This window comes from Fulmarus glacialis, unplaced genomic scaffold (genome assembly GCF_000690835.1).
Source record: "Fulmarus glacialis isolate BGI_N327 unplaced genomic scaffold, ASM69083v1 scaffold9292, whole genome shotgun sequence".
Lineage (NCBI taxonomy): Eukaryota > Metazoa > Chordata > Aves > Procellariiformes > Procellariidae > Fulmarus > Fulmarus glacialis.
In genome coordinates, this window is record NW_009195904.1 from 18,027 (window position 1) to 44,279 (window position 26,253).

The window sequence follows — 26,253 nt, forward strand, 5'->3', positions numbered from 1 at the left end:
CTTTTGTGTACTTATTTGGTATTACTGTACACAGCACTGTTCTCTGACAGCAGTTATCTGTAACTGGAATGCACTATTTGCTCATCAGTTCTAAGATAAAGCTATCTAACCAGCCACAAAAAACTGGCAGGTTATGCCAATCTGCCAGCAGGTTTATGAAATAATCAATCAATCCTGACTGACAGTTTGAATATAAGCTTAACAGTGTAGAAAGCATTTATGCCTAGCCTGCAAAGAAGTTACAGATACAAGCTGTCAAGAACCACTACTACTTAAACAGGCAGGAGGCAGTTTCACACATTTTGTTCACTGCTGAAGAACAGAATCCTGCACTCTTTTCTCTTTAGAAACAGAGAGGTATTCTTCTTCACTCCCATCTTTGGATAAGAAACAAAGCTGATGCCTAGTAAAGAGCAGCCCATACCCTGGAGCGCTTCTAGTTTGCTATCTAGTCAGCTAAGTACAGGCTTTTTTGTTTTATACAAACCTGAGTGGTCTTCTCCAACTGTAGCTTAAGATCTGTAAGTTCCATGTTGGTATCATGTAACTGTGCTTTCAGTTTTTCATTTTCAGCTAGAATCTGTTCATAAAGCTAAAAGAAAATATTCATTTAAAAAATACCGAATAATAATTCAATGAGATTAGCTGAAAAATTTCAAAGCCATGATTGAGCTGCATGTAAAATGAACAAATACATTAATAGTCTAAGAAGTAAAAAACAGTTATAGATTTTAAAGATGTTTAGAATTAGCAAGCACTTTAAAGAACTGTTACCAAATATTTCTAGAAACAAGCAACTTTGCACATAGGGAGCACGTAACTTACCTTACACATATTAAAAAAATACTTGCCACTTTTTTTGCTTCAGACTTCACAGATTAGACACCATAGTAAACTTTTCGACAAACTCCTCCTCTATTTTAAAGCAAGATCTAAACACATTTTTACATCATGTGTATGTAAGCTAGCAAACATGCAAAATAAAAGGCTTCACATATGTATAAAGCAGTTTTAATGATATAATCAACTAAACGAATAATACGATAGTATTTGTAATACAAAATGGATCTTGGCTCCTCTGGATTTTTCCCTTGCATTGAGGAGAAAAGTGCAAAAGCCAGAAGCTGTTTTGCAATGTGCATTTTCCCACACTGTAGCGGTTGCTCTGCTCCTCCATTCAGCTGAGTTGCTTTAAGCAGCATTTGTGATGCAATGTGAGATTATTTCCAGACAATTTATGAAAAACAATAATAAAGTTCTGTTTTCACACCAAAATTATTGGATCAGATACCTTCTTAAAATCAGTGCTATCTTCTTTTTCTAGTCTACTGCAGTACGGTTTTCGATCTTCTAGGTAACTCTGTGACGCCGATCGCCCCTGCGCTGAATCGTAACGATCACCTGAAGACATGCTGAGGGATCCCGTATCATACCTGTGAAAGAGAAGTTCTTATTTTTCTTTGCCTTTGCATTCAAACTGAGACTACTCACTGTATCAAACATTGTGAGTTTGCCATTACCCAACTGAAAACAACTAGATGCAATTATACATTTTAGTTAAGCACTGTATTCTAATTTGATGCAAATTTAATTTTTACATTCCCTCAATACTTCAAGATTTTCTGTGTGAAAATGTTTTCAAATTGCTCAGCATGCCAAGTAAGTGCCTGCCTTGTATGCAGAGAAATCCTTTAAATTATATTATTTAATTCAAGCAAATATTTACATGCCTTAAAGGACTTCATATATTACCTTAGATACTTTAATTCTTCTTTATTTATAAAGAAGACCTATTTTTAAAAAATGTATTACTTTAATCGAAGGGTTTAAAAAAAAAATCTCTAAAATATCAGCCCAGATTAATTCTCCAAGTTTTATTAGAGAAACCAAGGAGATTTCAAAACTATCTGTTGTGAATTCCAGTATTTCAACAGAAGCAGTTTATTAAACAAATCTTCAGCAAAGTCTTTATCTTATTAATCACTAAATTACAATCAATATTAATAAAGTTTAGAATAATTTCACACTGCTCATTCTTCATTGATCAGGTGCTGTAGTAGTTCTATTTTCAGCACAGACGGAACATAATAAAACCTAATAATTAATTCTAAAGGTCTAAAACCGAAAACTTTTTTTTAAAATTACTGATATTTCTGCATTTCCTTTTTAATCTTAAGGAAATCTGATTTTCAGAGGCTGCAGTACTTTTCTTGAGATTCCTTAGAAAATTTTCAGTAGGGTATTCTAAAAAAGGGGCAACAAGAACCCTAGTCTTCTTTGTAAAAGCTGACTTCATACTGAAAAATTTGTAGGGAATGGTACTGTATCTACTGTGTTCTACAAAATGCCCAGCCTGCCTTCAGTGCACTACAAATAAGGAGTCCAATACATTCCCCAGAATGGAGTATCCCACCCACACATGGAAAAAAATATTCAGAACTGTAGCTTTACAATTGTATTTCATACAAAAGTTAAAAATCATTAAGGCCTTTTAAAGCTCAACCCAGCTGACTATGGGGATTAAGCTGAGTTTGTACATAAAAAACTTAAAATAAGAATTTGTGAACAAGAACTGTAATAATTTTAAATTCATTTGTTTAAATTGCACATACCTTGAAAGGCTATCACTCTGAGGTGGAGAGGGGAAAAAGAGAAAAAGAGTAGATCAAGTCAATAATTTAATTAAATAAAATATATAACAATCTGTGAACAAGTATAGCCAAACAGTTATGTTAAATGCACACACTATCCAACAGTATGTATTATCTGAACATTGTCAAGCTTCAATTTTGTTATCTCTGGAACAGAAAAGAAATATGTGCTAGAATGTGCTTGCCAAAATATGATTTACAAGGACGTTAACATCACACTCTAAAAGTTTGGACTGTCCTAAACATTGGAGTCATTTCAGCAGTCGGTGCATTCCGTGATTTGCCTGCCTGTTATCAAAGCCATCAGAACTGTTCCTTGAATTCCCTGGTCCTTCTTCCTCTTCTCTAACATTAGCAATAATGTTTTGAAGGGTCAACATAATAATGACTTCAGCTTAAAATAATAATATAAAATAAGCTACAAGATAATAGTTTCAACATAGCTTGATGGGAAACAAGCTACTATACCGACAACATAAGGAAATACTTATTAGACTTAATTTAAATGAAGTATTTTCATTTTTTATATTACTTTCATTCATTCATTCATTCCAGGTGAATCCACAGGCACAAAGTTCACTCAATTTACTTGACAAGCAAAATTTAATTAGAAGTGATGACTCAAGAGTGAGGGAGTGCCCTCTAAGCATTACATCAGTCATAGAAACCTTTTTCCCCTCTGGGTGGTCAATACAGATTTATCATTTATCCCAATGATAATAACAATCTCGAGTGAAGACATTTCAGTCAAGAAACTCTACTGATGTATCACCACCTGGACATACTCCAATGTTACTCACCTAGCAGTGGCTGAAGCCTTCCCCACAGGTGGGTTTTTTGGGGGGTGGTGTGGTTTGTTTGGTTTCCTTTTTTAGAAGGAAACTGTATTTTTTCAACTTGCATATAGGAAAATAGCCACATTCTCCACAATACACTCAATTTCCCCTTTGACACCTTGAAGTGCATTTACTACACATAGGATATCAAAATGCATGTGCTGTAGCCTAACCACTCCTAATAAAACATTGTTATTTTCTGTTAAGAGCACACATAATGCTGAGAACTTAAGAGATTTTGTAGAAAATGCCACAGTTAGGTGGCACACACCTATAAATGGATAGTTTTTAAGTTACTGGCCACAGTAAGATTAACTTCCACCTAAGTATGAGTCTTACCTTGCATTATTGTACATTTAAGTAGGATCAGTGTGAGATTACAGAATTCCACCATGTAATCAATGACCTACAAAACCCCCTTTTCCACTGCTTCCTTCTCACCTCAACAAAACAGAGAAACCTTTGTCCGTAAAGACTTTAGGTTTTCTCTTTTTACCTTGAAGGAATGTTGTATACAGAAAAATGCTAAGCTGGTCCTTTTAACCTTTACCTACAATGTAGGACAGCCACCACAAGGAAGTAAACCATTCCTACATTATTTCTTAACAAACACGCTTTCTAAAGGCTGTTTTACTTCTCTTCTGGGGGACTCCCCATGGTGCCGTGGGAATGTGAAAACCTCCCAGATCTCCATTCCCCTGCTGCACTACAGCTTGCCGAACGGAAAGGCAAGTTATTAAGTCGCACACAGACCATCTTAGAAACAATATTTTCCAGCTACGCAGGGGGACAACAAATGAACGGGTGAGGTAAGAGAGCACTGATTACTAGAGACAGGAAAACACAGACGCAGCCCATTCCCATTCTCTTGGCTGAGGCTGGGAAGCTGAGAAGCCGGACAAGGACTCCGTAATCTTCAGAAAACTGTACATCAGCGGTTTCCATTCCCTGAAAGCTGTGAAGCCCTGCTCCTGCCGCCCAAGCACCGTCCAGCCTCCACGCCTCACCGAAAGAGGAGCACATTTCTCAAGCACATGCCTGCTCTTGTTCCCCTCACTTTTCACAAAACACGTTTGGGGTTTTTTTTTAGCACAGTCTTAACTGTTTTCTTTGTTTTCCCCTTCAATTTCTGTCAGTTCAGCTCAGTCACAACTTTTTTGACATTTGACAAAAAAAAGTCTAAGTCTACAAACTTTGCATAAAGCTTGTGAAGAAATGATGCCAACACAGATAGCCCCGTGCATCCAAATCACACGAGATGGATGTTCCTCATACAGTCACAGAACTGAGCAGACTGAGCAGCCACAGTTACATTGGCAGCACACAAGCAGTAACAAAAAATTAAAACATACATATCTTTATCTACACAACCTGAAATAACATTTACTTCTAACCCCATCAGTCTACACAGCCCATAATGGTGCCCCAAAAGAAACTGTGTATTTGCAAATGAACATTAAGCTTCTGGACAGGCACATTACATTTTAGTGAGGTTAGGATAATTACTGGTAATGGAAATAAAATATCAAAGTCAGGTGGAATTTTCTGTACTGTTATAAATGAGTGTTTCTATAAAACCGCCACAGCAGTGAAACTGAGAAACAAAATTTGAGTACAGCATTTAACCAGCACTATAAATGCCAGTTTCTCATGTTTATCCCCACAGAATTGGAAGAGCTAATGATATTTATTATCCTAATATTGCTAGCTTACACCTTTCAGAAGTCACATATCTGATCTCTGGCAAAATAAAATTTCAGTCTATTTAATTATAACCTAATCACAGTTGTAGTACCTATTCAAATTCTTCTTTTTTTTTTAAATACATCGTACTGAAAAACAGGCTTCACGGAAACACTTTTTTACTTAGAATCCTTCAGTTGCCAAAGTGATCTTCCGACTTCCTTATTTCTGCTATCCTACAACTTAGTTCTAAGACTATCCTTCTAGCAGGAACACCAATTTCCTTTAAGTAACATGGCATTTTTTGTGCGAATTGAAGAAATTCTCAGCTCTTAATATTAAAAAGCCTTACAAAAATTTCATTAGAACAACCTCCAATAGTCAAAGTGCTTAGCAAAGTCTGACTTTTCTTTAATAGCTCTCCTTTACGGACAAATGATCAGCTAAGAAGTCAAAAGACAGTTCTGAAGAACAAGAAAGCACAAACTGAAATCTTACAAGACAGTTCCTTCAAAGACCTCTGAGATGAATAAGATAATTTCCCTGGTTCCTTAAAGATCTCAGGCTAGAAATTATTTTGTCTAAGGTCCTTTAATTTTCTTTGTAGCATGCACCCATGTGCAAGGCTTGTTCTTGACCTCTTCTCTTTAGTTTAAATTCTTGAGTTACTGCCAAAGCCCTTGGAAGTTTATAGTTACCATCTTCTACCTCTGGCTTGTAGCTTCACCAAGCAAAAAAAACAACAGCAGCACCACATAAGGGAATAACAGAGAATTTCAGTATTTCCAAAGTTTCTGTCTTCTGAACAGCAGTACATCAAATAATCAGCACAACTTAAAAAGCATAAATATTTTCTGAATGTCTTTCATTGTAATTCTAGTTTATTCATATCTCTTTCCTTTTCTCTTCCTAGAACTGGAAAGGATTTATACACAAATAATGATGAATTTCTACAATAAAGCATGCAAGATTTGTGCCACAGTGAAAGTAGATTTAGCAACTGCAAAAAGGAAAGTGCAATTTCTTAGGCATTTAAAAAATAAAAAAATTAAAAAATCCACTTCTTGCCATGGATTTGGGAACAAATTGCCTATTAGAATGTTCAAGATCTATTCCATTGTTATTTTTGTGAGGTGGCAAAATACTGCATTGTCAAAAGTAATATATGTAGTTCTCAGTTTATCATTGATAAATGCTAAATAGTTGTTTATCAAAGAGAGGAAGTTACTTGAAATCTATAAAATGTTTTAAATCTTTGATAAACCGTTTGTACGCAAAGGAAAAAAACAACTTAATATGAAAACAATTAAATTATTATATAAAAATTTTAAGATATCTCACAGGATTATAATAATTACAAGGCTAGGACATTTTCTGCAATTTTGATACTATACTGGAAATTCCATAGTAGGTTTGAAAGCATTTGAGGACAAAACTTAAAAGACACATGAAATACTTATTTTGATATTCAACTCACTTTCACTCTGTTTCTGTATTTTCTGCAGCTGATATGACAAAAGAGCTTATATCAACAAAACAAAATCAATTTATGCGGCTAGATGACAGTGAACTTGGTTCACATGTTCAATTCATTTCAGAGCTCTCCATGAACTCAAATCTGATATTATATTGATTTATAATGAAAGCAAACTACCAAAGTCTTTTGTAGGAAGCATACAAGCTAGCAGAATGTTTTGACTCCTAAGTCAAGCCATGACTAGGCAGCCAATTTCACACTTCTCCATCATCCCACCCCAACACATCCACCCTTTTAATCATGGATCATATTCATAATTTTGGGCCTGATTTACCACTATTTCACTGTAGTTTGATATGAGTCTAATTCTATCAGAAGCACCACATGCGCATTCTACCAAAATGAATTTCTACAGAACAGAATATGGAGTAATTACAGATCTAAGGATAACGATATGTACTAGTGGGAGGAAAGGAAACAGGACTATGCATTTATGTTAATGTGACATGGAAATAAAAAATACAGCAAACCAAGATCGCACAGAATGAATCTCTTAACTAAACTATTTAAGGAATGCATAACAGAAGCTTTTACAAAAAGGAGAGAAACATCACTTGAGTTTTATTCCTCAGTAATGAACCTGATTCTGTAGTGTGTTGCTCCAGGGTTTAGGTCAAAAGAAATACATTCTGCTATACCGTTTTATAGTACAGCTTAAGTCATCACTTCCCTTTTAACCCCTCTTCATCCCACTGTCATGCACCATTCCGTTTATAAGGACTTCTTCCATCAAGTCAAGCCTATAATAGTGTTTTCTACTGACTTTTTACCAAGACTAATAATACTGAATTAGGACGTTCAGAAACCCATTTTCTTCAATGGAGAAATCGGGTACATTGTGCTCTTCAACTTTCTACGCTTCATTATATTAACTTCTCATATTATTTGTTAATTACATTATTGACAGCACTGAGTTTAATTTTAAAAGGTTTTAATTAGTGTGCATAAGACACTGGACATCATTTATCTGAAAATAAAAAAGCAGATGGAACCAAGATTTTTGCAAGGTAGAAACTGAAAGCTCCCTCCCTTAACTTGCTGCAACATGTCCCTGACCTATGTGTCAGAAATTTCACCTACGTTTTCTGGATGCTAATTCTACATAATCAGAATGGAAGAGAAAAACATCAGTTTTAGCCATTGTTAATACATTAAAAAATGTTATTAAAGTCTGCAAAGAAAATGGCACTGAACCATAGACAAATTATGAACCAGAAAGCACTCGTAAGAACTCTACCGTAAGTACTCTTTTAATTGAATCCAACTGCAATAAAAATTTTATGATCAAAATGTATCTGTTACAAAGTTAATAAATTAATTATCTTTTTAAAATTACCTGAGTGTCTTTCTTATTTGTTCCTTCTTCTGAATCGGACTGGTGTTCCTGTTCATTTTCATCACTCTGGTAAAAGAGGTGGGAGAGGAAAAATAATTAAACTAATGAAAGCCTACTGAGATTTTAAGGCATTCTAGACTTTTAATATGAAAATCTAAGAGCAGTAGAATTCTACCTAACTAAAATGTATAGAGAATATATGGGATATATGATGAAAATTCTCAAATTCATGTTTTCAGTACCAGAAAGAGAGGAAATAGAACTTCGCATTTGGCACATGAAAATCTTGCCTTTACAAAATTACGTACTGATCCCATGACAAAGAAAAGGGAAAAGGAATCGGCTGAAACATGAACTATAACCCTTCTAATCTGACAGCAGCTCTTCCAGTTGTAAATACATGGGTACTTGTAATGTGTCAGATAATGAGTCTTATTCTTACAGCTTTGGTATGCATGCAATAGAAAAGAATTGTTCTATGATTATTTTTTCCTTAGATTATGATTAAAATTCCTATTAAGTTACAGTTATTACAGTATTCTAGAATTCTTTTTAGCATTATCAACATAACTTAGACTTGATTTTGATTTTGCTCCTGAAAGCTTCAAAACAGAGAAACAGAGAATACATAACTTGAACAAGAATCAGTTTTTCCAGAACAATTAGTTATACACTGTATTACTCTATTCTCTGTTTTAAGAATACACTATACACGTTCCATATTGCTACAAGCTAAGGCTATAAATCAGCAGTAGCAGTCATTTACTTACATCTTGAGTCCAAAAAGAAACTCCTGTAGATCGTCGTTTCTCTCTTGGTCGCCGCCTTTCCCTTATAGACTTAGGCTGTGACTTATCTTCTTCCTTTTCTTCCTCTTTTTTGCCCCCTTCTGTTAATAACAACTTTCTTGTTCATTTAAGTATGACACAATCTAATTTTGTGAAAGTTTTCTGAAATACTTCTCGATCTTTAAAATGCTTACAATTAATGTTTTTACCTGAAATAAATTTGCTAAAGAGCTTTTTACCACATACAGGGTTTGCTGTAATATATATTCCTCAGAACATAGCTCTAAAATACTGCAAATATTGTTCCAATTGGTGAACAACAACAGCAAAATACTAATTCCATCTCAGCCACCTAAACAAAATGTTTCAATATAACAGTAACACACTACAAATTGGCCTTAAAATTCAATTTTCAAAACTGTCACATAATAACGCAAACATCTGTGTCAGTAGATGTATAAAAGTACTAAATAAGAAAAGATAATTCTTCACCATTCTTCATCAAACAAGGTTTTTTTGCTTACACCAAGAACTCTGTTTTTAAAAAAAAAAGTCTGTTAAGTCCTCCTTAGAGTCCCCCCTTTCATCACAGTCCTCTCCATCTTCCCTCTAAGGGAGAACAAAATGGGATCTCCTAGATTAGATTAATACTATATTACAGATTTCCTTTTCCTTTAAAAGAAATGCAATTGCAGTTCAAACCCCAGATAATACCACTGGATTGTGTTTGTTCCCCTATTATGTTTACAAGTAATTTGTAAAAAACAAACAAACAAACCTGCCCAAACCTATTATCATGCAGTCTATTCAGTCTGCTATTCTTTTATTAAAGAAAGAAACCATAGATTTGAGTTCAGATTGAAGTATCACTACTAACTTAACTTTACCACCACTGGTCTTCAGAGCTAAATAAACATTTTAGTGTGAAGCAAGAATTAAACAGAAAAGAAGGAAATATAAATATTCATGGTGAACATGGTGAACTTTCCTGATTAAATAAATTATGATTTTACCTCTGGGCTTTCAGACAGTAATGTATTTCTCCTCCTAAAGTCATAATTTAAAAAAAAACTGCTGTAGCTAGTATTTACCCACGAAAATCTTTTCCATACAACAGTCTAGAAAGAGTTTCCTACTGTAAGCATGCATTACTGAAGAATCTTAATCTAAATTTCAGTTCATATCAGGACAGAGGGAGAAAAATCAGAAAGCATATCCCTGAAGCTTAGCTCCAATAACTTCCTCAGAAAATACCAGTCTAGGGAACATGGCAATACTGCTATATACTTCATGGAGATTTGATCAATGAACGATTTAATCCTATCCTCTGTATAACAACATTATCAATTTCGATCAGTAATCCTATACTGAATCAATAACTTGAATTAAAGTATTTCTCCCAAGTCAACAGTGGAATGCCTCCAAAAGAGAACAGGAGATCACACTGTATGTCAACAGCCTCCTCCTTTGACAGGCAACTAATCAGGCACAATATTTCTGAGAATTGTAGCAGACGATTCACATCTGAAATGAGGGCAAAAACTCTGTGACATCAGAGAAAAGCTTTTTTCTAACCTCTGAATCACACATCTGATCCTCAGCTTAGGATTAGATAAACCAGTTAAGTATCTAGAAGTATGGTTACTTTAAATATTCTGAACTAACACCATGCTACCACTAGACGTATCCCGTTCCCTCCTTTGTTTTGAGCTGCTCGTGAAACCATGAGAGGTCCTTAAAGCATTAAAGCATCATTCCACTCCTTCAAAGTAGAAGGACTGAAACAAAATCCCAGTTATTTAACAATTATTCAATCAAGTAAAATTCCTCCTCAATACTTGCAAGTATTTAAACTCTGAAATGTGATATTTTATTATAGTTGCTGTGTTAAAGCAGAAATGAAAGCATTATGTGCATGCTGACGGCAGTATATTTGACGCTTCTATGACCCACCAATGCAAAACCCAGATTCACATGCTGAACAGCTGCAAAACACCACCAAGTACAGAAAATCTTTTCTTCTCTATACGCAAGTTTTGGAATTTCTTACAGAAGATGGAGTAAGATACATCCCCACTGGTCTTACATATTGCACCCCATTTTGAACTACCTTTAGAAATATAAGCTGCCCTTTGTCAACTAAAACAAACAAAAAAACCCCTTCACAAACAGTACTCCTACCTCTCTCACTTTCCTTTGTTCCACTCCGAGAATACGCAGAAGTTATACCTATAAGGCTGTTTGGTCTGTTTAGTTGACTTGAAGTTGAAAGAGAGCTAGTGGAGGTGGAGAGCGAAGAGGTGGATGATGAAGAAGTTGAAGTTGAAGTTGGTCTATAGCGATGATATGGCTATTCAGCAGAAAAATGTCAAAATTAATTTACAAAGATTAAAGAAATATAAACCACAGGGTATTAAAAAATTTAAATATATAAATAATTCTTATAGTAGCACCAAAATTATAATATTATAGTTGGGTTAAGATTCATATAATTTCTCTACCTAAAGAGACCCATCATGAAAATACCTCTTCAACAGTTCGGGAATATCTTTGTCTATAATCATCATCTTTAGTTTCAGATTCTTTCTTTTCTTCTTGTTTTTCTTTGTCTTGCTTTTCTTTCTCTTCTTTTTCTTTTTCTTCATTTTCCTGTTCTCTGGTTCGCGTGGGACGACTTCTTCCTATAGTTTTTTCAGCTTCTTGAAGATCTGTCAGTGTTACACCCTGTGAAAACAGCAGTCAGCAAACAACATTTCAATATATCACTCGTATTAATGTAGATGATCACGTTATATAAATACATATCTTAAATAGAAAATTCAGCTTAAGAAAATTAATTCTATCTATTAAGAAATAAATTTTACCTATATATTCTACCTATAAGCTTTTCTCTCTAATCCTGGAACCAAACATCCCTCTCTGATTATTGGCAAGGATTTGATCTAATGTGATCTACCACACATTCTCCAGCAACACAATTTTTAGTTGAACTAGTACATACAGATCACGTGGAAAATCATGTAGAAATGATTTAAGAACCCATTAGATCCTTCCAATATCAACATAAGCATACTAAATATTTTTTAAGAACCCTAAAAATACAATACTTTTCAAATTTTCAGAAATGTTGATATTTTACAAATTCACTTACTGCAACTGGATTTTTAGGTCAACAACACACAAAAAAATTGCATTGACAGCACCACAGAAAGTTGCAACTCATTATTTCCTTGTTATTCTGAGGCTAAAAACTAGTTTTGAAATAAGCCCAAAAAGCAAACAATTTTTGAAGACAACTTTTCTCTACTGCACTTTTCAGTTGATGTATATTACTGAGATACTTCTCAAAACACTTCCGTGACCTATTCTTCAAAGCCAACTCTGCAGCTTATCAGTTATTTAATTGCTTTTTGTGTTGATAAAGTTTTAGTACAGCAATTCCTTGTAGTTTCTCCACTGTAAAGATTCAACAATAGTTGGCTTGTGGTTTGACTATCTCTCAGGGCTCTGGATTAGTATCAAGAGGTAAAAAAGAACTCCAGTAAGATAAACCTGTATCAAGCAGTATGGATCTCTCAATAGGAAAGGTAACCAAAAATATTCGAGGGGTTTAAAACTGCAAAGATTTGAAATCAACATCAGTAAACAATGTAGATACAGACTTGGCCTTAAAGCAGATAAGGACGATGGCTAGAGTATTTCTTTGTGCTGTTTTATCCAGGGACTATTTGCTGATTATTCTCAGGTTGTCAGCTGACACAAGAAGAGATGGGTAGACAGACACACTCCAGAGGACAGTGGCTGGTAATTGCTCCACTGCCCAAAGAGCATTTAAGTGCTATATAGAGATACTCTATTTTGCTACTGTCACATCCTTTCCTATGTCAGGATTGCACTAGTTGCAATCTGGTAGTTCTGATAGAAATTGGGAAGAAGCACCAAATATATCAGTATGTAAACTAAGAGAGAGAAACGCTGAAAGGAGACATGCAGTTAGATTCTAGATTATTAGCAAATAACAAAAAACTCTTCCGTGGTACTCCTCCATGTCCACAGAAACCAGGTTGAATGTATTTTTTTCTATGCCATGGTTCTTATTAGCTATCCATATGTTGGTCATCTCAATCACATTATCTTCAATAGTCCATGCACAGAAAAAAGACTTAGAAATGAAAGTAAATACAGTATGCTATGCCTATTTCTCAAGTATTAAGTCTTCAGCCAGAAGCATATAGCTGTTAGTTCTTAGATTTAAACATCTACATAATATCAGACACAATTACTCGAGTAAGCCATTTTACCATAATGCAATCAAAAACTTCCTTTCAGTGGAGGAGTCTGTGTTAAGTTAATGTCTGTGTTAATTTGTGTTAAGTCACTCTTCAGTGATTCAAAAAAGCAACTTTCAGTACGCAATGAAGGGTCCTAAAGCTTTCAGGGAAGAAAGGAAAAAAAAAAGAGGCTTTATTTCATCTGGCACAAGTTGGTTTATACCAGGAAGACCCATCAGTTTATTTGGAGCTTTACTGGGAAATTAAAACTTCCCTGTACTGAGGGAGCCACATGGCTATGTTTCCATAAATGTAGAAGCTGTAATAAAACTATACCTGCGTAGATCTTCTAGACTGTCTTGCTTGCCTGGATCTAGCTTTTCTTTGGGACTCTGACTCTTCATCCCGTACTGGAGTGAGGTATGATCTAAAGAGTTAATTACAAACAAAATTAGCAAACAATATTTTTTGTACAAATGCATTAAATGGTCAGGAAAAAAACCCACAACACGGTATGACTGAAAACCAAAGCAGTTAGAAGAAAATCTTAACTATAGAAGATAGATTACATTTTAGACATTTCATCTACATCATAATGATCTATTCATCAACATAGCAGGCTTACAACTCCATTAAAATACACAGCGTTTTCCTACTTAATTTAGATTTGTTTTTACCATTTTCACTAAATATAATTTAAGCTTTTTCACCACTCTACTAACATAGGGGTAGAAGACCTCAGAGATTTAGCCAGTTACACAGTCATACATAAAATATATGTGTGTGTGTATTAACTTTTAAAATAACTTGTAGCCTTTTAGAAAAAGCTAAATGTACTGCTAATGCAGAAAACCTAATTATACCATCTATTGTATCAGTGATTAAAAATCCTTGAGGTGGTGGTTACCATATTTTCACATGAATCATCCATGCTTTGAGTAATCGAACTCCCTTTGAAAAAAACTGTGCTTAAAAACAAATCCTCATGAAACCCACAAAAATCCCGCAGAGTAAGCAGGTAATTGTAATAAAAGCCAAAAGGCTACTAGAGTAGACATATAAGGTCTGGACTCTTTAAAGAAATTCTCCAACCCAGGCAACTGGGTAAAACAAATTATATAGAGATACATATACATGCATAAATATATATATTTGTATGCATGTAATATATATATATATGTATGTAAAACCATCATTAAAGAACTTAAAAGTTTTTAATGCATTTGTTGATTTTCTATTACAGAATATTCTGGGAATGCTATTATAATTTCACATTTTAAAAAAATCCTTAGATTAGCTAAAAATTAGAAAAATCTGAAAAAGCAAAATCAAAAGCCTGCTAAAAGGTTGCTTGAAACACAAAACCTCTCTGAGCTTCTTTAGATCATAAAATTAGCTACATTAAAAATAGCAGAGTCAGATTCTGTAATATTTTATGATTGCCTATATTTTTTATATTTCATTATTTAAAAATATTGGATTATGTTTGAGAAGCCATCACCTATTAACACTTAATCATTTATCTATGGAAAGAGCAGTTCTTTGGTCACCTAATTATGTATGTCAGCCTTAGCACATACTAAAAACAGTTCTAAAACAATTCTAAGCTTTTAAAATAGATTTCGATTACACAGAGCTATGGATTACTACCCATGCTCTATCTCTACTAAACAAATTACCTCCAAAACACAGGAAAATATTTATAAATAGTGCTATATTTACAAATGTAGAAACATCCCCTATCTTATGACACATCTTGGAAAAAACCCACTATATTAATTTGATTTCCCTATCCTGTTCTCTTGCAAATAGCATTTTTCATAGATTTTCCATTTTCCTAGAGCCCTAGGCCCTATCTGTATTAGGAAAAGGGTGCCTGTTAGCTGCTTTAGCTAACATGACCTGAAATACTAGCTACCTAGGAGGCTTTGATTGCAGAGCAGGTATAATCTTTAGGGCTTGAAAATTGCTACAAATTACTCCATATAACTCGCTCTTTAGTAACTGGTGTACATACTCCTACCCTCCAATAAATCTGAAATACTTTAAACCTCACGGAGGGAAAATGAAAACTCTCAACCTGCCAGGTGCACACTACAGCTGCTGTCAGAGTGGAAAGTGCCCTTCCTTAACATCCCCGGTGTTTGCCACACAGGTTACCTATGCAGTATTATTCATGATACAAAAATTTAAAGATTTAAGTTTGTCATTCTCTTCCCTGTTTCTCTAAACCAATCCTAAAAATCAGATAAAGAATATAGCTTCTTCAGCCATTCCAAAAGGATGCACCATTACATGCTTCTTTACTAAAAGTAGTTTATAATGTTTACTTTTCAAATACTGTAAAATACTATTTCAAACATACTTTCTAAATACACACTTTCAGTCTATAAATATGGATTAACCAACTTCATTTCTTAAGAAAATATTTAGCATATGTTTCATATACAGACAAGTTTTTCATGTGCATATAAACATACAGATACACACACATGCACATATATATATGTATCTGTATACATACAGATAGATACGCATCTGCTGATATTTAGAGCACCACCTTCTCACATGCACGCAGTAATTATTTCGGTTTTACTCATTTCTAAGACTTAACAGATATTTTAATATGCTATCAAGAATGCATCTGCAACAGTATATTACACAATCGGCCCAGAGTCAGATAAAAGCAAGGAATTTCAGGCCAATTGCAGGTATCTAAAACATTACGTAGTATATGCGCATTAGTATACACACACTAGCGAGAGCAAATGAGACAGCAAAAGCCTTAATTCTAAATTTCCTTGCTTTTCTAGCTTATATGAGACTGAAATAGCATTTGCATTTTAAAATTGGAACTACTTTTGAACAAAAGATGCATTTTGTTGATTTTGCTCTTGCTTTGTTGGGTTCAGTCAAATTTTACTATGGAAAACCCAGGTTCTGACTATGGTTGTTACCGAAATGGGCTGTAGGCACTTGTGGGCACCTCCTGAATCACAGTGGGGAAGAAGAAAAATAACCCCCATTTCATAGAAGTTATTTCGTCTCAGTTTTGGGTATGAAAGGAGGAAAGCAGACTATTCTAAATAGGCCTAAAGCTACGAGGATGCCTTAAGTGAACCAGAAGAATCCAGGTTTCTTCTGTAACAACAAACAGCTTCATTACCTCTGTGAACATACGGAGATGCACACATCTGGCACTGATACAGCAGTTACATTTCAAAACTACTACAGGAGCAACACAGAAATCTAAACTTGCATTTCAGCAGAAGGGTTAAAGGATAAACATTTATAAATATCCCGAAGAAGAAGAACCCAGGGAAAGCTAACAGGAATTAACAACCTTATGAAACCTTTTGCTTCCATAAATAGCAGGTAACAACTCTTTATGGAAACATAAATATGCACCAATCTTAACTCATCCTCCACGTAACTATAACAGAAAAAACACCGTATTCTTAAAATGAGATTTACATCAGATTCTTACTCATTCTTCATACTGAATAGCTCTTAAACCATTGCATTTACAACTGTACATTACATTTCAAATAGAAGAGACCCTAAATGATGCAATGAAATAAACAGAATGTGTTGGGTTCAATACTCTTTTCTCAGTACTGCCAGGCATACAAAATGACTGAAAAAATGCTACGTTATAACTTACTAGCATACTGCCAGTGGCACAGTAGCTCAATCAGCAGCAATGCACTTGTAGTAAGTAATTAATTATTGATTTTCTTATTTTTAATTCAGCGTTTTTGCAGTTTCATTATGGATATTTTTAAGAGGACTCACTTAATCTATTAACAGAAACACAAATATGAAAATACTGCATACCAAATGAGAACCCAAGGCCAGTCAAAAATATACACTATCGAAGTTTAAATTTCATGAATGGTCTCTACCAGTATTAAGCCCCTACATAAATTGTTTCAATACAGAGGAAGCAAACAACACTGCTTTACATACTGTACTATCCAAATTTGTGGTAACCAACACATTCCTTTAAATAAGAAAAAAAATATAACTTTTGTATAAGAGCAATATTACTCTTAGGACCTTTACACACCTCCGTCTCTCCCTGACCTCTGAGGTTGAGGACACAGTGCCAGAAGTAGCTGTAGTCATGGCTGTGGTAGTGGCTGTAGCATTTACAACAGATGGTGCAACAGGAACGGTCACTGCTGTAGGAACACTGTCCTTTTCTTTCTCAGTACTATCCTCAGCCCACAAACGATTTGAGGTACTACAGCATAACAAGCAGCAACACAAAAAAAGAGAAAAGGAAACAGCTAAACAATGAAAGCACTTTACTAAACAACTAATAACATGTAAATTGAGGGATGGATTTTTTTAAAAAGCAAACTGAGAAATGTCTCTACTATGAAAGCTCAACTTGAGCTATTAAATTGAATAAATTAAGAATTGAGCAGTTCACAATAATTGAACTTTCATTCTTCACACCCTTCTAACATTGGATTTATTCTTTTATACCAACATGGCTGTCACTTTACAGTAGAAAGCCATTCACAATTTTCGAGCCAAATTGTATGAAATTAAAACAAATTTAACAGGAAAGTGAAAAAATCCAGAGCCCCAGGAACTACTAAACAAGAACGCATGCACATACATAAGCACACAGTAGACCTGACAAAAAAAAAAAAAAAGGAAAAAAAGAACTGTGCTAGTGCCATTACCTGCTTTGTACACCTGCTGAAGTAGAACCCGTTGTACTCTTTGTAGTGTTTGTGCTGGCAGGCAGTGTTTTCTGAAGACCAGCGGAAGAGGTAACTGTTGATGCAGTACTTGGAACATTAGAACTAATCAAATCATCTTGTCTTCTACCAAAGGAGCCACTGAAGGAGAGACATGTACAATGGATGCATTCGTATTACTTATCTTTGCTCATTAAAACATCACAAAGCTGTGAATGATCCATTAAATTTCTGCCCATGTATTCTGTGTCTCAGTTGAGTCTTGGAAACTTCTGGGGTAAAACGAGCATTTTCAAAAGCCATTTTTTTCACTATTTCCTTGACTAGGACTTCTAATTTATGACTGAATTTATGCTGCAGAAGGCAGCAGAAGTGTCCTGACCATTTCTCCATAGCAAGAGGAGATAAAGAATGGAATCTCACTGGTTTATGTATGATTGTCTTGATCACATCTACTGAAGTATTCATATAGGGCCCCCAATGTCCCATTTTTAAACTGCTGTTTCACCCACACTGAATACGTCAGAAAATGCAGAATTGTACTCCACATCTTGTCAGAAAAGAAAATGTCATTAATATTACTCCTCTTATAATTTTCAACCAATTAAACGTACTGCCTTTTTTTTTTTAAACTTTAATCATTCCCAGAAAGATTAACCTCCCACTCATGCTTTTCCCTTGCTCTTCAAGTTGTAAAGAAGATCCAGTGGTTTCCACATTTTTATTCATTGGTTCTGGCTGAACAAATTTTGCATTACCAAGTCAGGATGCTTGCCCATGACTAAACCTCAGAATCCACAGTTCGGACAGAGCATCAAATTACTAACTGCAAAAGATTCAAGGAAGGATGCTGCTTTGTCATTCTGCAATTGATCTTTTTTTGTATTACTATCAATTCTAAAATGACAAAGAAAAAATCATTGTACAAGAACAACTAAGGAAATACACCATTAAAGCACCACATGCAATTTAAAAGTGATGAGTACATTTTGTTCGAAGACTGGAGCATAAATATTGATAAAAGCTAGCATGCAAAGATTGTTCTCATGTATCAACTGTTGATATTCTCCATCCAGAACAGGAAACTTGTGCCACATCTTTCCTAAACCTGAAGTTAGGAAAATTGAGTTTTCTTTTTAAGGCAGGGGGTTAACAAAGACGCAAGATGTATTACGCTGTATGAAACAGCCTGACTACATGCCACTGACAACATCTATGTCAAGACAAAAAAAAAAAAAAAAAAAAAAAAGTTAGGTACCCATCACCACGGACATCATCAGCACATATCAATATGCAGCTTAGCTACCTGAATGACTATTGATCTATTCATTTTAGATATTTACTGCTCCACTAATTACAGTGAAGAACTTTACTCACATAGCTACACTGAAACTACACAATGGAGCAAAGTTAATCATGTATATATTTGCAGGATAGGATTCCTTCAGAGAAAATCCTGCAAGATCGGAACCATGCACACCTGAAAATTATTTTCATATTAATCATCATTTACTCTTCATTCAAGTTAGTTTTACATACGCATTCTATGATGCTGATACTCAAGGTAGGTGTGGCTATAATCTACCATTATGGAGAGCAGCCCAAGACCTTTGACACTGTCAAAACCAAAACTCAACAGAGAGAGTATTTTTCCCCTTTTCTTTTCAGATACCAAGCAGAGTTACTTCTATTCCAACATTTTAAATTGTTATCTTTGGCTACTGAATTAATCTGCGAAGAGTCAAACGAACCTCAATCTGAAATATGCAATAGGAAAAAGGGAGCATATAATTTTAATTATATAGCAGTTGCTGAACACTCTAAAAATGTAAAAATGGCGTAGCTTTAAAATCAGCACGAGTATTGCATCAGCGTAAGTACATACTTTGCAATTATTATGAACAACATTTCAACATGTCACCATTCAATTTTAAACTGTCCTTACAAAGTGATTCAATACTTCATTTGTTTCTTTTAATTTGTAAGCTTATTTTGACAAAAAAAAGATCAGAGAAAATCCCACACCTTCTTTGATAACTTGTGTTTAATGATGTAGGACCTTCATTCAAACTGTTTTTCTTGACATCTTCCTCCCATTTTCTCCTGGTGTAGGAACTGCCACCACGTATTGAGCTAGCAGACGAGTCCCTGTAAAAAAGATTTTATTTTAGCAAACTCATATTAAAGAAGGTTGTTCTTGATGTGAGCTGAAAAGGAGTTTCAAATTAAAGATTAAAACCCTGGATAACACACTTAAAATAAACATAACCACGCAGAAAAGGAGTAAGATGACCTTTATGGACAATCATTTTCAAGCTCCTGTGGAAAAATACTACATTCATACTAACACTGTTGGAAATATAATAGAAAAGTAGCATCAAAAGAAAAACTGCTAAAGAGGATGTAATCAACATGAAATCAATCATCAGCTTTTATCTGTGACCATCGCCAGCTTTGTTTTTCTCAAAAAAAGGAACAAGAGGCTTTTCTGTTTGCTCCTGAGACTATCCAGTGCAATAAAGGGAAAAGTAGTCAGGTTTTTTTGAAACTGATTTCATGGGTTTTTTCATTCTTGGATGTTAAAAGAAGAAGTTCAAAAGCTGACTAGCCTTTAGCACTCATGGTATTGTAGACTAGTGTAAACAGGCCTGCAGTAGCCATTCCTGAGTGGCCTGTCATGTGTCACTAGCTGACATTACTTTAGTCACAAGGAATTTCCAGCCTGTTGTTGCAGTTTATAGCAGCAAGAAATAACCTTGCAAAAATCTACTTAGAAAAACTACCCTGAAAACTGACACTGAGATGCAAAAAACTGAATTTCTAATAAAAATGTCAGCTCAAGATTTGAAGTAAAGTTCAGATAGAAGGAAGAAAAAAAACTGTCTTACACAAAAATTACACATAAAAGACAACCAGGTGTGCGAGGGAAAATAAAACAAAATTTTGTAAAGATGTATTTATGTTCAGATACCTTCAGAATGTACCTCCTTTTGCACAAAAATTTATGCTAGCACTTCTGCGGTTGGAAACAACATTAGAAAATGATCCAACATGGGCCAATGCAGTGTTATTTCTTATCACAAAAGAGAAACACAAATTCTGAGTTATCACCTACCACAGAAAGATCCTGCTGCATGACAAATTTTTCATAATTACTGAAGGTTTCATTTTGCCAAGACACTACAGACTTCAGCACTTTTGTTGTAGCATTGGCTACTCGACTGAGGCTGGATGTCTGAGATTTGTTAATCTAAAAGCCCAGCTAGGATTCATCTTGAAGTCCTTTCTATTACTTACAGTAGGATGTTAGCTGGATTACACCACATCGTCGATAATCTAGACAAGCGGGTGTTCGGACAGGTAGAACAAGAACCTAGCACTAAGCTAAGCAACAAGAACAAAGTTCTGGGACAAAGGCAGAAACCTTAATAATTTATTAAGGTACCCGTAGGGCAGTTGGTTAAATTCTACATGTAAAGAAGGTCAGACTAAACGTCAAAAATCTCTTGTGGTTTTAAGAAGTGAGCTGGGTTGTCTGCCACATCATACACTAGGCAAAGTATTGGTGCCTAAATATGCTGGCCTAAAAGCAGGCTTCATCTCTGGTACACCAAGGAATACAGAAAGTTCTCCGCTCAATTGTTTGGTCAGCACTGGGACTAACGAGACTGACCACCCCAGTTCACCCAATGCATATGAGGAAAAACATGCTATTGCTGATACCCACTTTTGGAACTGTGTCTGTGAATAAGCCACAATGGTTAAAACTGGCATGTCAAGGACACTGAAGCAAAATTTAATCCCTTTGTTACAAGCAATAACAGCTTCTAAGAAATAAAACTGCAATGAAATGTTTATCGCAATCTTAAGGTTTCATGTAGTTAAGACACTTTCGGATAACAAGAGTTTTTGAGAAGATCTCAAAAGAATAAAAATTGAAATAATAATAAACTCTCTTATAAACAAACCAAAACTTACAAACTCGGCCTCAAAGACCGTTGGACTTGATGATCTTAGAGGTCTTTTCCAACCTTAATGATTCTATGATTCTATGACTATAGTACTCTAGAGAATGATAAGCACAAACAGAAACTCCAAACAGCCCTGTTACAGAAATACAGATAAAAAGATCTGGCCAAGTAACATGAGAGATGCTAACAAACTAAGCTGAACTTCAGGGGAGCATGAGAGCTGCAATATCCCTGTTTCGAAACAGAATTTGTCACTCAGAGACTAAGCTTAGGCAACAGTATTCTGCAAGCATAAGAAAAGCCAGTATTTATCTTGTGTTTGCACTGAAATGAACCATTCTCAAGAGTAGCAACAAAGAAGCTCCTCTTCAGAGATAAGGAGGTTTATCAGTCTTGTAGACAATGATTACAATAGCACATTTTGAGCAAAGAGACCATTTTCAGTTCAGGTCATCCAACATTCAGCTATCTAGATACGATCCAAAAGAAACAAGACATTAGGGAGACCTCTAAGTTTTGTACTATGCATTCTATATTAACTCAAGAAAATGTCCAAGTAGAAACTCAATAAAGGAGAGAAGTGAAAAATGGGAAGGTTCTGTCAATGTAAATATGCCATGAAAGTACCCCAAATCCTAACAGGTAACAAACCTATGCACCTAAACTTTTTGTTTCTTTTATACTGAAAGCTACGGAAGAAATATTAGCAAAGAAAGTAAAAATCTCCAAAAGAAGATGAAAGGTCAATATTTAAACAAGAAAAATAGAAGAATTGCTTTTGTAACTTAACTATGATTTTTGTAAATCATTGCTGCTGCACAATATGGTTTTAAGCAAAGACTGTAAGAAACATAGCATTTTATTATTATCAAAAGTAATAATGGAGCCCCGTAGCAGCACACTATGGCTCAAGACAAAGCAGTAAAATGCTTTTGGCACCCTCCAGTAGCTTAAAGTTTACAACTTCGTATTTTGGATTTTATTTATTTTCTCCCCCAAAAAGAAAACACTCATTGCCCAATTCTGCTCTTGTCATATAATAATTTGGATTTTAAAAAGGGTCACTATAATTTACAAGATCAAAAACCTTCAGGAACTGGATTAGCCTACAGATTAGCATAATCTATAGAGCAGGGTAATGCTATAAATTAGCATTGTCTTAAAATCTGTAAGTTTGTCAGCCACTCTAAAATCAAGTAATTTTATATTTAACAGAAATTATAACTCCAGTGTCACCTGTTTTCTTTTTCATCAATGTCAGAGGTACTGGCCAGTCGTCTTGGTATTGTAGGTGCAACATATGCAAGTCGAGTTCCTTTTCCATCTTTCTCCTGAAAGACATGTATTTTTTTATTAAGTGTCACTATTATTGATTATACTGCTGTTGGCTAGAAAATCATCTTTATGACAACTTCAGCTGTATTTATTGTGACCCGATTATACAAATGAGTTTTAAGCTTTAGTTAAATATCATAAGGACTACAATAGGAAAAGGAAACTGTTTATGTTTTCATTTTAGTGATGCAAATGACTTGATTTCTCTTTTTTCTGCTTTGCTGTAGTACAATTCCAACACTGATTACTGAAAGCAACTGTTTTAGTATTTTTATATAGTGTAGCATAGCATAGTACACTATAATATTATTCTTGATCCTGAAAACATTTAAACATTTGTACTTGAAACAGAACCACAAGTTCTATGCTGTTCAGTTACCTGTTCCAAATCAGTCTTTCGCTTCATTCAGTGTATTCATGTTTAATTATACAACTACATTTTTGTAAATAAAAAATGACTACAGAATACAAAAAGAGACTCCTTTTTTATAAGATTCTTTCAACATCAGTCTCCAAGTGATGCCGAAACTATCAAACCTCTGGCCGCCCTTAACTGTAAAAACTATTACTAGCATGGCAAGTCCCAAAAAGGGAAAAGCCCCAGACCTATGCACAAGATCACCAGACAACGAAGGTGCATACTACACTTTTAAGGAGACTATGCAGAAGGTGCATAATTTAACTTTTCAGAGTTTTGGTAAAGCATAGATGTGTAGTACAGTCTTACTTCTACAACGCATCATAAACATCTGTACTAAGTAAGGTAGATCAGTTCCTCAAAATGTTGTATCACACTGAAAACGATTACCTTTTCTTTGTTGTCCAATGAAGAGGAAAGTCTAGGACTGGAAGCAGAACGCATAACACCTGCAGAGTCCTTTTCTTTCTGAGCTTCTTTGGAAGCGGTAATCTCTGCAAGTGCACCATAACTACCAGTTTTTCTAAGACCTAACCTCCACGAAGCAGGAGATTCATCTTTCCTCTCTTCTTCTTTGGGAGAAACCTTGGTTGTAGATGTTGGAAACTATAAAACACATGTAAATGAATTTACATTATTAATTTACATTACCTGTGGTAATTCATGCTCCTTGCAGAGATTTGAGAACACAACTGTTTTTAATAATCACAGAAGCGTTGAATTCGTAGGGGAGTTGTGGTGAGAGACAACCTACACACTCTTCTCTTAAATTAGTTAACGAGATAAGAAATGTAAGACTAGTCAAGGTATACCACTCCTCTAAAAGTTAGCTTAGAAAAACCCACACTTTGTAATACACACTGTGATCATGAGATGCAAACTTAAAACATGCAAATCCAATATCAACATTTTTATTAAATATGTTATTTTGCAATCTGTACACAAACCTGTGCACACCAGAACCTCACCATAGATTTTTCACCCTTATTGGGCACAAGAACAATGCCAGTTTTGCGCAAGCCCTGCCTCCATGATGCAGGATCTACTGATTCCACGACAGGCATGATAGGAGGAATGAAATCATACTAAAGCCAATTAAGACAAGACAAAGATGAAGATTGAAAGAATGGAAAATAGAAACAAAAGGTTGTTTTAAAACCACATGGTTTGTTCCTACGTTTAAGTTATGTAGCTCTTCATTACAGCACAATATACCAAAAAGCAGTAAGAGACTTAAAACCTCAGTAACGGATTCTTATTAAACACAACACAGCATGTTTAGCTAATTCAGAGACAGAGTTACAGTTTGCATAGAAGACGACAGCAAAGCCTGTTGACCTAACAAGGTCCGTGGCCTAAATCTTCATATGGTTGATAATACTGGAAAATTCACGCTAACATACCTCTTATCTTCTTGTCGTATTTCATTCATATCCCTTAATCACATCCCATGCTAGCTTAGCTATCAAACCCATACCTTCACTCCCAAACTCGCCTTACTTCAGTACCCTCAGACAGAAAGCAGCATTACTGAATGCCATAGAGACTGAAGAAAACTCAAATTCAAGCTTAGCACACTGTATTTGCACTGAGTTAGCATCATTCGGTTTGGCTGTCCACAGTGTAAACACAGAAGAGTAGCTGCAGTAGCACAGATGGTGCAAACTTGAAAAGGCAGGTGCAAGAGTAGGTGCAAGATCACACAGTGCTGTTTTACCTTCATTAGTAAAAACAGCTTAAAGTCTTTTTGTTCATTGATATGCGCTGCAACTGCTTCTCTAGATCACATGTACATGCTATGTTAAAAGATGATCAGTCTTGATATAAATGTGCATTTATTTTGTAGCTACAGAAGGCCCAGAATTTTTCACATATAGTATTAGAAAGATAACTACAGTTTACTTTTAACCTGCACCTTTTACCTTTAAGGCCAAAAGATAAGCCATTAATTACTGCACAATAAAATTAGAACAAACTAAATGCCAGTGTATCAATGATTTATAAAAGGTTATCATATCATTCAGCTTAAAATCATACTTATTTCTTCTTCTTATAAAAAAGCCCCCCCCCCAATACATCGTCATCAAATCACGTACCAAAAAATTATGTCTATTTGATCATCCAACTCTGGAATATCAAGACATACCCCAGCTAGCAACAATTCAGTAACATCCTGTTGCTGAAGGTCATATAGCTTAGAAGGCTTTTGCATAATATAAATAAATTAATTGGAAGGAACAAGCTAGGAAACTTTTGACTTCAAGATGAAGTTCAGACACAATTACAAGAAAAATGAAGTGTTTGAAGTGTTAGATATCTTAGAATCTCCAGTGTGCAAAGATAATTAAGTGCAATAAAGAAACTGGGTGGAGAGCACATCAGTTAAACTGCCCAACTGTCACAAATGCTTGTATTACTAATGTGATTTAAAAAAATACACTATATAAAAACACACTATATAAAATACACTGTATAAAACCATACACTATATGCAAACCAGCAATTACTCACAACGTCTTCCCTCCCTCACGCATTTGCTATGGTTTGTGTCGAGAACTTGTGGCTCTTGAGTTCTGTGCAGCTCCTGAGCAATGCAAATGCAGCTCCCGCAACAGAGAACCGTAATTCCTTACTGAGCCAACAAGAACTGTTTAGATTAACGTCACAAGATCACCCTGGAATCTAGCAGACAGCTAGACAGCCCAGCCACAA

General features: G+C 35.0%; 1 protein-coding gene across 3 annotated transcripts in view; it reads right to left on the bottom strand.

The window, feature by feature from the left end:
* Positions 1 to 26,253, bottom strand: part of PPP1R12A (protein phosphatase 1, regulatory subunit 12A) — a 79,199-nt gene that overhangs the window by 13,666 nt on the left and 39,280 nt on the right. For all 3 annotated transcript variants that reach the window (XM_009588253.1, XM_009588251.1, XM_009588252.1), the window contains 13 exons: positions 23,932 to 24,147; positions 23,025 to 23,119; positions 19,843 to 19,965; positions 17,800 to 17,958; positions 17,172 to 17,348; positions 13,439 to 13,529; positions 11,358 to 11,555; positions 11,013 to 11,181; positions 8,814 to 8,932; positions 8,044 to 8,109; positions 2,613 to 2,629; positions 1,292 to 1,433; positions 488 to 592 (listed from right to left, as the gene is read on the bottom strand). In XM_009588253.1, coding sequence (XP_009586548.1) covers positions 488 to 592; positions 1,292 to 1,433; positions 2,613 to 2,629; positions 8,044 to 8,109; positions 8,814 to 8,932; positions 11,013 to 11,181; positions 11,358 to 11,555; positions 13,439 to 13,529; positions 17,172 to 17,348; positions 17,800 to 17,958; positions 19,843 to 19,965; positions 23,025 to 23,119; positions 23,932 to 24,147 — 1,677 coding nt within the window. The remainder of the gene's footprint in view (positions 1 to 487; positions 593 to 1,291; positions 1,434 to 2,612; positions 2,630 to 8,043; positions 8,110 to 8,813; positions 8,933 to 11,012; positions 11,182 to 11,357; positions 11,556 to 13,438; positions 13,530 to 17,171; positions 17,349 to 17,799; positions 17,959 to 19,842; positions 19,966 to 23,024; positions 23,120 to 23,931; positions 24,148 to 26,253) is intronic.